General features: G+C 47.5%; 1 protein-coding gene across 6 annotated transcripts in view; it reads right to left on the bottom strand.

Annotated features, from left to right (window-relative positions):
* Nucleotides 1-9331, bottom strand: part of RTEL1 (regulator of telomere elongation helicase 1) — a 46828-nt gene extending 37497 nt beyond the window's left edge. For 3 of the 6 annotated variants that reach the window (XM_070419569.1, XM_070419570.1, XM_070419568.1), the window contains exons 1-2: nucleotides 8807-8847; nucleotides 8162-8420 (exon numbers count right to left, since the gene is read on the bottom strand). In XM_070419569.1, the coding sequence (XP_070275670.1) occupies nucleotides 8162-8263 (102 nt within the window). In that variant the 5' untranslated portion in view covers nucleotides 8264-8420; nucleotides 8807-8847. Of the gene's footprint in view, nucleotides 1-8161; nucleotides 8421-8806; nucleotides 8848-8933; nucleotides 9039-9190 lie in introns of those variants that run through there. The other 3 variants (XM_070419571.1, XM_070419572.1, XM_070419573.1) reach the window with 3 other exon arrangements.
* Nucleotides 9332-11546: the final 2215 nt, after the last annotated feature.

Genomic DNA, 11546 nt, shown 5'->3' on the forward strand with positions numbered 1-11546 from the left:
CCACGTCTCAAAATAGGAGCTTGTTCTGCAATTCTGGATCCAGGCTTTCACGTTGGATGGAACCTGGTGGCCTAAATAGCTCTCAGATGGGAGCTTGAGCAGGAAACTTGGGCGACAGGAAGGCAAAGCTGTGCCAGGTTCCTCGCCACGAGCGTCTGCTCAAGAGCAGCCTGGACACTCCCGTCCAAAGAGCAGCAGCCGTGCAAGCAACCCACCCCCATCCGAGGAGCAGCAGACTTGCAATCAACCTGTCCAAGTCCAAGGAGCAGTAGCCCCACAAGCAGCCCACCACATCAGAGGAACAACAGCAGCGTGCAGCCAGCCCCCATTCAAGGAACAGCAGCCACATGAGCAGTCCGCCCCAGTTCAAGGAGTAGCAGCTGCGTGTGTAGCTCGCCCCCATCCAAGGAACAGCAGCCTCGTGATCAGCACACCCTCTGTCTGAGGAACAGCAGCTGTGTGAGAAGCCTCCCCCCACCAGCTAGAGGAGCCACCACGGCTGTGAACAGCACCCACCAGAGGAGCTGCTGCCAACAGAGGAGCAGCTGCTACCCCAACCGCCCGAGGAGCAACCGCAGCCCGAGGAGCCACGGCCACCCAAAGAGCAGCCCCTGAATGACTCAACATCTAGATCTGTCGGTGAGATCAAACATGGGTAGACAAAGAAACCCCCAAAGGAAAGAAGAGGAGGACTCGCCAGAAAAGCAGCTAAGTGAAACAGAGGCATGCAACATGTCAGAAAAAGAATTCAGATTAAGGGTCCTAGAGTGCATAAACCGGATAGAGGAAAAAATCAACAACTTATGCAAGAATCAAGAAGAAACAGATGAAAAATCAACAACTTATGTAAGAATCAAAAAGAAATGGATGAAAAAAATCAATAACTTATGTAAGAACCAAGAAGAAATGAAGAGTGATATAGCTGCAATAAAAAACACCATTGAAAGTTTCAACAATAGACTAGGAGAAGCAGAGGACCGAATTAGCGAATTAGAAGACAGGGAAGCAAAACACACCCAAACTGAACTGCAATTGGAGAAAAAAATTAAAAGACAGGAGGAGAGCCTAAGGGAGCTATGGGACAACATGAAATGAAACAACATACGAATAATAGGGGTGCCAGAACAACAGAAAGAGGAACAAGGGTTAGAAAACCTATTGGAAGAAATAATATCAGAAAACTTCCCTGAGGTGGGGAAGAAAAAAGTCACACAAGCACAGAGAGTCCCAAATAAGATGAACCCGAAAAGACCCACGCCAAGGCACATCATAATTACCATGGCAAATGTTCAGGACAAAGAGAGAATCTTAAAGGCTGCAAGAGAGAGACGGAAAGTTACATACAAGGGATCTCCCATTAGATTATCAAATGATTTCTCAACAGAAACACATCAGGCCAGAAAAGAATGGAGAGAAATTTACAAAGTGATGCAAAATAAAGGACTGAATCCAAGAATACTCTATCCAGCAAGGCTATCATTCAAAATTGAAGGGGAAATAAGAAGCTTCACAGACAAAAAAAGGTTAAGGGAGTTTATTACCACCAAGCCAGCAATGCAAGAAATGCTAAAGGGACTGGTGTAAAAAGAAGAAATAAAAAGCTAAGAAAGAAAACAGGCACAAAAAATAGAAATGGCTACAAACAAGTACCTTTCAATAATAACTTTAAATGTAAATGGACTAAATGCTCCAATCAAAAAACATCGAGTGGCTGAATGGATAAAAAACCATGACCCATACATCTGCTGTCTACAAGAGACCCACCTCAGAATAAGCGACTCACACAGACTGAAAGTGAAGGGATGAAAAAATATCTTTCAGGCAAATGGAAATGAAAAAAAAGCTGGGGTAGCAATACTTATATCAGACAAAATAGACATCAAACTGAAGGCCATAACAAGATATAAGGAAGGCCACTTCATAATACTAAAGGGATCGATACAACAAGAAGATATAACCCTGATAAACATATATGCACCCAATGCAGGAGCACCCAAATACATAAAAAAACCTCCTAGAAGATATCAAGGGAGAGATCAACAACACAATCATAGTAGGGGACTTTAATACACCACTGACATCACTGGATAAATCCTCTAGACAAAAAATCAGCAAAGAAAGAGCAATCCTAAATGACTCACTAGATCAGATGGACTTAATTGACATCTTCAGAACATTTCACCCCAAAGCCACGGAATATATGTTCTTCTCAAGTGCACATGGGACATTTTCAAAAATAGACCACATATTGGGTCACAAGCAAAGTCTCCCCAAATTCAAGAAGATTGAAATCATACCAAGCATCTTCTCAGATCACAATGGCATAATATTAGAAATAAACTATAATAAAAACAACCCAAAATACTCAAACACTTGGAAGCTGAATAGCATGTTATTAAATATTGATTGGGTTACCAATGAAATCAAAGAAGAAATTAAAAACATCCTGGAAACCAATGACAATGAAAACACAACAATCCAAAACCTATGGGACACAATGAAAGCAGTCTTGAGAGGGAAGTTTATAGCCCTACAGGCCTACCTCAACAAACAAGAAAAAATGGTAGTAAATCATCTAACTCTACATCTCAAAGAATTAGAAAGAGAGAAACAAGAAAAGCCCATAGTGAGCAGAAGGAAGGAGATAATAAAGATCAGAGCAGAAATAAATGACATAGAGACCAAAAAAACAATACATAAAATCAACGAAACCAAGAGCTGGTTCTTTGAAAGGATAAACAAGATTGATGAACCTCTAGCCAGGCTCACCAAGAAGCAAAGAGAGAGGACCCAAATAAACAAAATCAGAAACGATAGAGGCGAAATAACAACAGACCCCACAGAAATACAAATGATTGTTAAACAATACTACGGGCAACTCTATTCCAACAAACTAGACAACCTGGAGGAAATGGACATATTCCTAGAAAAATACAACATTCCAAAACTCAATCAGGAAGAATCTAAAAATCTCAATAGGCCAATAACTATGGAAGAAATTGAAGCAGTCATCAACAAGCTTCCAGCAAACAAAAGCCCAGGCTTCACAGGGGAGTTTTATCAAACATTCAAGGAATAACTAAAACCCATCCTCTTCAGACTACTACAAAAAATTCAAGAGGAAGGAACACTTCCAAGCTCATTCTATGAAGCTAGCATCACCCTCATACCAAAACCAGGTAAAGACAACACAGTGAAAGAGAATTACAGGCCAATATCCCTCATGAACATAGATGCCAAAATCCTCAACAAAATCTTAGCAAATCAGATCCAGCAGTACATCAGAAAGATCATACACCATGACCAAGCAGGATTTATCCCAGGGATGCAAGGATGGTACAATATCCGCAAATCAATAAACGTGATACATCACATAAGCAAATTGAAAGAAAAAAACCACATGGTCATATCAACTGATGCAAAAAAAGCATTTGACAGAATCCAACACCCATTTCTGATAAAAACTCTCAGCAAGGTGGGAATAGAAGGATCATACCTCAACATAATAAAAGCCATATATGACAGGCCCACAGCCAACATCATACTCAATGGACAAAAACTAAAACCATTTCCCCTAAGAACAGGAACAAGACAGGGATGCCCACTCTCACCACTCCTGTTCGACATAGTACTGGAAGTATTAGCCATTGCAATTAGACAGGAAGAAGAAATAAAAGGCATCCAAATTGGAAAAGAAGAAGTAAAACTGTCCTTATTCACAGATGACATGTTATCATACATAAAAAACCCTAAAGACTCCATCAAAAAACTATCTACACTAATAAAAGAGAAACATGGTAATTAGCATACGACCGCTACCCTTCCCATTGGCTAATCAGCATATCCTTATGCAAATTAACTGTCAGCCAAGATGGCGGCCGGCAGCCATGCACTGAAGCGAGCAGGGAGGCTTGCTTGCTTCAGTGACTGCGGACTCCAACGTTCGCCGCCTAACTTGCTGGCCTCTCAGCTGCAACTCTAAGCAACTATGTATTATGTTGCAAATAAGAAGCTAAACAAAACCCCAGAAACCAGCCCGACTGAAAGCCAGCCGGACCGCAACATTGTATCGATGTTTTCAGCAGCGAGGCCTCAGAGCTAAAGCTAGCCCAGAATAAAAAAAAAGAAAACAAGGAGCGTTTGGGAGCTTCAGTCACTTGCCAGCCGGAAAACAGCCCTCAGCCCCTCACCCAGACTAGCCAGGCACCCCAGTGGGGACCCCCACCCTGATCCAGGACACCCTTCAGGGCAAACCAGCCGGTCCCCACCCATGCACCAGGCCTCTATTCTATATAGTGAAAGGGTAATATGCCTCCCGGCACCGGGATCAGTGGAGCAGCGAGGCTCCTGGCACCGGGATCAGCGTGACAGGGGGCAGCGCCCAAACCCCCTGATCGCCCTGCGGCTCTGTGTGTGACAGGGGAAGGCGGCCCAACCCCCTGATCAGCCCTGCTCTGTGCCTGATGGGGGGAGCTCCCCAATCCCGATTGTCCTGTGGCTCTGTGTTTGACAGGGTGCAGCGCACCAACCCCCTGATTGGCCCTGCTCTGTGTGTGACAGTGTGTGGCGCCCCAACCCCTGCCCCCCGACGGGCCCTGCTTTGTGTGTGACAGGGTAGAGCCATAACCTCTCCTTTGGCCCTGCCCCGAGTGTGACAGTGGCGGCGCCCCAACCCCCTGATCGGCCCTGCTCTGTGGGTGATAGAGGGTGGCGCCCCAACCCCCCTCCACGGGCCTTGCTCTGTGTGTGACAGGGTGGAGCCATAACCTCCCCATTGGCCCTGCCCTGAGTGTGACAGGGTGCAGCGCCCCAACCCCCTGATCCGCCCTGCTCTGTGTGTGACAGGGGGCGGTGCCCCAACCCCCTGATCGACCCTGCTGTGTGACAGGGTACGGAGCCCCAACACCCCTGATGGGCCCTGCTCTGTGAGTGACAGGGGGGAGCTCCCCAACCCCCTGATCGACCCTGCTGTGTGACAGGGTACGGAGCCCCAACCCCCCTGATGGGCCCTCTCTGTGAGTGCCAGGGGGCAGCGCCCCAACCCCCTGATTGGCCCTGCTCTGTGCGTGACAGGGGGTGGCGCCGCAACCTCCCCATCGACCCTGCCCTGAGTGTGACAGGGGGCAGTGCCCCAACCCCCCAATCGGCCCTGCTCTGAGCCTGACCAGGGGCTGCACTTAGGAATTGGGCCTACCCTCTGCCACCCAGGAGCAGGCCTAAGCCAGCAGGTCGTTATCTCCCGAGGGGTCCCAGACTGCGAGAGGGCACAGGATGGGCTGGGGGACCCCCCTCCCCACCCCCCTGAGTGCACAAATTTTTGTGCACCGGGCCTCTAGTTAGACTTAATAAATGAATTTGGCAATGTAGCAGGATACAAAATTAATGCCAAGAAATCTATGGCATTTCTATACACCAATAGTGAACTTACAGAAAGAGAGACTAAAAAAGCAATCCCATTTACCATCGCACCAAAAAAATTAAGATACCTAGGAATAAACTTAACTAAAGAGGTAAAAGACCTCTACTCAGAAAACTACAGGACGTTGAAAAAAGAGATAGAGGAAGACATAAACAGATGGAAGAACATACCATGTTCTTGGATTGGTAGAATCAACATCATTAAAATGTCCATACTGCCCAAAGCAATCTATAAATTCAACGCACTTCCCATTAAAATACCAACGCCATATTTCACAGATCTAGAATGAACTCTCCAAAAATTCATCTGGAATAAAAAAAGACCCCGAATAGCTGCAGCGATCCTGAGAAAGAAGAACAAAGTAGGTGGGATCTCAATACCAGATATCAAGATGTATTACAAAGCCACTGTTCTCAAAACCGCCTGGTACTGGCACAAGAACAGACATATAGATCAATGGAATAGAATAGAGAACCCAGAAATCGACCCGAACCAATATGCTCAATTAATATTTGACAAAGGAGGCAAGAACATACAATGGAGTCAAGACAGTCTCTTCAATAAATGATGTTGGGAAAATTGGACAGATACATGCAAAAAAATGAAACTAGACCACCAACTTACACCATACACAAACATAAACTCAAAATGGATAAAGGACCTAAATGTAAGATGGGAAACCATAAAAATACTAGAGGAATCCAAAGGCAACATAATCTCAGACATATGCCGAAGCAATTTCTTCACTGATACAGCTCCTAGGGCTTTGGAAACTAAAGAGAAAATAAACAAATGAGACTACATCAAAATAAAAAGCTTCTGCACAGCAAAAGAAACCATCAACAAAACAACAAGAAAGCCCACTGCATGGGAGAACATATTTGCCATGTTTAAAACATTAAACCGATAAGGGTTTAATCTCCAACATTTATAGGGAACTCATACAACTTAACAAAAGGAAGATAAACAATCCAATCAAAAAATGGGCAAAGGACCTAAATAGACACTTTTCAAAAGAGGACATTCAGAAAACCAAGAGACATATGAAAACATGCTCAAAGTCACTAATCATCCGAGAGATGCAAATCAAAACAACAATGAGGTACCATCTCACACCTGTCAGACTGGCTATCATCAACAAATCAACAAACGACAAGTGCTGGAGAGGATGTGGAGAAAAAGGAACACTCGTGCACTGCTGGTGGGGATGCAGACTGGTGCAGCCACTGTGGAGAATAGTATGGAGTTTCCTCAAAAAGTTAAAAATGGAGCTCCCATTTGACCCAGTGATCCCACTTCTAGGAATATATCCCAATAAACCAGAAACACCAATCAGAAAGGATATATGCACCCCGATGTTCATAGCAGCACAATTCACCATAGCTAAGATCTGGAAACAGCCTAAGTGCCCATCAGTAGATGAATGGATTAGAAAACTGTGGTACATCTACACGATGGAATACTATGCTGCTGTTAAAAAGAAGGAACTCTTACCATTTGCAACAGCATGGATGGAACTGGAGAGCATTATGCTAAGTGAAACAAGCCAGTCAATGAAGGAAAAATACCACATGATCTCACTCTTTCATGGATAATTAAGACCATTACAAACTTTTGAACAATAATAGATACAGAGGCAGAGCTGCCTCAAACTGATTGTCGGACTGCAGTGGGAAGACCAGGGAGGGTTGGGGGACTGGAGGGAGGGGAGTAAGAGATCAACCGAAGGACTTGTATGCATCCATATAACCATAACTAATGGACATAAGACACAGGGGCTTGTTAAGGGCCGGGGGGAAAAAAGGACACTTATGTAATACCCTTTGTAATACTTTTAGCGAAAAATAAAAATTAAAAAAAGAAATAAGCCAATCAATGAAAGAAAAATACTACATGATCTCACTCATTTATGGATAATTAAAACTATTATAAACTGATGAGCAAAAATAGATACAGAGGCAGAGCAATATCGAACAGACTGTCAAACTACAGCGGGAAGGCTGGGGAGGGTTGGGGGATGGGAGGGGGAGGTAAGTGATCAACTGAAGGACTTGTATGCATGCATACGAGCATAACCAATGGACACAAGACACTGGGGGGCATGGGAGGCTAGGGGAGGGTCAAGGGGAGGAAAAAAAAGGAGACATATGTAATACTCTGTGTAATACTTTAAGCAATAAAACAATTAAAAAAATAAAAATAAAATAAAGTGTATAAACTACTTTGGAAAACAAAAAAAGAGCAGCCTGGAGCCCAGGTCAGGCAGCCTTCAGGGGCTGGGGCTGGAGCAGGGAAGAGGGCACTCGAAGGAAGAAACGTAGCGGAATGCAACCTGCATCCTCCTCCCTCCTTGCACTCCCCGAGGCTTAAAGACCCTCCACAGTGAGGACTGGGCACCGCTGAGCCTCTATCCCTCTGTGTGGAAACAGGCCCTCTGGGTCCTCAAATGGCTGGCTGCTCACCCGGCCTCAGCTCAAACATCATCCCCTCAGGAGGCCTCCTCAGAAGCCTATACCTTTTGTCTTTTCTTCACAGCACTCATCACCGTCTAGAATGATCTTTTCTTGTTCCTTGTTTATCGTCTCTTATCCCACCTAGAACATCGGCCCTACTTACTGAACCCCATGTCCGGAAGGTGCCTTTCACGCAGTAGAACTGGCCACAGTGAATAGGCCGTGGACTATGTCGGGTCTTTGCTGAAGTTCTGCCCACGTTGACCCATCCCCCAGGTACAAGCTTTACCTTCTGCAGACACTCCAGGACTTTGGCCATGTACTCCTCTTGGCATTTGTATGGCTGGAAAGGGAAATCCACGGTCACCCCACTCAGGATTATCTTGGGCATAATGGCCTGTTCTCAGGAGGGCTCCGAGATTGGCTGACATGCAGGCTGTGCGGGTCTGTGAGACAAAACCCACTCTGAACATCTCAGGGTCTCAGCCACTCCAGGTAAGGGATGCCAGCCTGTGGCACTGGGACATGACGCAGTTTTCCAGGAATTCCTATGGCACAGAAATGGGGACAAGACTGTTGGTAGCCAGCTTTTCTGGAGGCCAGGCCACTTCAGTCATCTCAGGCAGCCCCCACCCCCCACCCCTTCCCCCAGGGACAAGGTCCTACGGCACGCCTGTGACATCCTAGCACAAGGAGCTGGAAGGTGAAGAACCTAGCATCAGCCCGGCCTTGTCCTTCTGCCTCACACAACTCCATCCCGCTCTGAAAGGCGGCCAGTCTCACAGACTAAAGGAGCAGAAGTAGGGCACGGTTCCACACGCTCCACCTGCAATAATAATTCACTTCCTTCCACCAGAGCTTGAGAGGCCAGATTCTAGCAGCGTCCCACCCCAGCCTGGGCCGGTCTGAAGCTCCTGCCCCTGTGTCTCCCAACCTCTGCTCCCCTGGCCCGGAGCTTCGACCCATCTCTCTCTGGTGGGCAACTACGTGTAACGAAAGCGCATGTGCGCCGGCTCTAATCTGGGAAGCGAATCCGTGTGGTCCCCAGCAAGTCACTCAACTTCTCTAGGCCTCAGTTTCGCCTGGATGCCGGCATTCACCTAAACACTGAATGCCCGCCCTTGCTGCAGGGCCCGGCCACAAGGCAACCACAGCCAAAGGACTGGTTCCTCCAAGAACGGCGCCCAAAGCCGAAGCGCGCAGGAAAACTACCAATCCCACAATGCAGCGCGGCCAAATAGCCTAAGCGTGGGCCTGAAGGCAGCGCGGGACCTGCCGGGAGCTGTAGTTTCGGAAGCCGCCACTCGGCTAAAAGTACCAGTTCCAGGGTCTTCGCGACTCTCGGCCCACTAGTCTCTGCGGAAGCCTTCCACGACCAAGGGTCCCAAGAATTCACCCCAGTTAGTCCGGGGCACCAGCGCGTGCTCCGCCGTCTGCCAGTTCGGACTTCGCGCGCCGAGGTGCGTAGCGTCACTTTACGTCACTTCTGCTCCCACTTCCGGTCCGTTGCATTGAGCTCCCAGCAGAAACCGTTCTCCAATTGAAGGTTCTGTGATGCCTGTGCCTTGAAGCTTGGTTTCAAGCCCCACCTTCCTTTCTTTGACCCTAAGCTCAGGGAGGGACACTCCATCGCCCGCGGGAAGAAACCTGGGGTCCCGCCCGTGCCCTCCCTCGATGTCAACTCCACCATGGCCTCCATTCCACTATCCTTCCCTGGGCCAAGCTACCTTGGTTGCCTGGACAACCAGAACTCTTTAAGACTGGAGTCTAAAACAATTGAGAAGGCTAAAAAGCTAATTCCAATGTAACCCTGAACTGGGGGGGGGGGGGGGGGGGGGCGAGACGGGGCTAGCAATCTGAATCTGTGCCAGTAACCTAATGTACATTCTTGATAACCTATAGTTAAGTCACTGCCCCTTTCTCCACAATCTGGTCTTGCAAGACCTGTTACCTAAATGCTCACATTTTACAGAGGCCATAAACCATGAACAATATACAACTCCCGGAGGGGGTTATCAGCGCTGGCGCCAGGCCAGGCCCTTAGGTATGGTCTCAAGGTCCCCATCCCAACACACGGGGCTTTTTGCAAAGCCTACAAAAGGTCCGGAAGTCCCATCCATATTTAGGGGACAAACCAAAGGGGATAAAAGAAGAGCTTCCACCATATTGGTTTGCTCAGACTTTGGAGGCAACTCCTCTGAGATTGCTGGAGTAAAAAAGATGTGTAACTCCATTTCTCTAAGCATCGCTTGGGTTTTTTCAGTCTCTACAACACATTCACTCTCCTTAAGTCTGCAAATGGCGGCCCCTTGCCGTGACCTGGCTCCTGGGAGCCTCACCAGCTCCTCCTTTACTGTCCCCTGGGTTTAGCCATTTTTCAGGTCAATGTCCACCACTGGTTAGGGTGCGCCCCTCTGAATTCCCAGCATCTAGCACCAGCTGGCAGTCAACATGGGGTCCCAGGGGTCACCACAGCTCTGTGTGGTCAGAGATACTGGTCTAGGCAACCCCCGCGTGTTCCAAAGACACCAGGAAGAAATCGATGCTGCAGTGATAGCCCACAGGCCACTGGCAATGCTGACTTCAGAGCTCCTCATGGGCTCGTTAATGTCCAGATGTTTTCCGCCAATGGCACATTTATGTCACATGCGTGTCCATGCTGATGTGTGAGATCATGCTTGGGAAGTCCAGGACACAAGCTGGCATCCACCCCCATCACCTGTTCCAATGAAGGGACTGTAGAGTGTCTACCTTGGCCTCTAAGCAGGAAGCTTGGAGAAGATGAGGAGCTCTGGCCACGCCCTTGCTTAATGCTTACCAGCCACAGGCTTCAGAACTATCCATGCAGGCAGTGGTGTGCTTGTGCTAATGACCTCTAAGATAAGTTCTTCTGCTGTGCACACTTCACAGGTGAGGGAAGAAAGCACAGGTGGTTAGTAGATTGCCCGAAGCCAGCAGCTTACAAGTCTCAGAGAGGAAAGGGAAACAAGGCTGACCAGAGCAAGCCCTGCTCAGAGCCACAGGGATCTTGATCAGCCAATAAACTTGAATTGATTGTCCGCTTTGGCAAGCTTTGTGAGACTCCTACAGGGGACCAAACCCCATGTGGCCCACAGGACAGATGTTAACCAGTCACACACTTGCTCCTTGCTCCCTGTGCATATCAAGGTGTGTTTGTAATATACACCTGTTGGGCCCCCTCCTGGCTGACTCTGATCCTTAGGTTTGTCCCTGACTTTCTTTTTTTTTTTTTTTTTTAAATATTTTATTGATTTTTTACAGAGAGGAAGGGAGAGAGATAGAGAGTTAGAAACATCGATGAGAGAGAAACATCGATCAGCTGCCTCCTGCACATCTCCCACTGGGGATGTGCCCGCAATCCAGGCACATGCCCTTGACCGGAATCGAACCTGGGACCTTTCAGTCCGCAAGCCGACGCTCTATCCACTGAGCCAAACCGGTTTCGGCTGTCCCTGACTTTCACCTTTCTGAGCCTACCTCATCTCTCTGCAGGTTACCGGATTTTCCCAGAGTTTTATTCCTGGCCCTGGGACTTAATTGCTTATGGAGTAAGCACTGCTCTCAGCCTTGGTGACTCTGTCCCTGAAATGGGAATGACAGTCCATTTGTCTGACTTTCTAGTCCCAAAGTGAGGCGAGGTGGTCACTGCAGAA

The sequence above is a fragment of the Myotis yumanensis genome, unplaced genomic scaffold (genome assembly GCF_028538775.1).
Source record: "Myotis yumanensis isolate MYYU_CA2020_CCGP unplaced genomic scaffold, mMyoYum1.0.hap1 SCAF_7, whole genome shotgun sequence".
Taxonomy (NCBI): Eukaryota; Metazoa; Chordata; class Mammalia; order Chiroptera; family Vespertilionidae; genus Myotis; species Myotis yumanensis.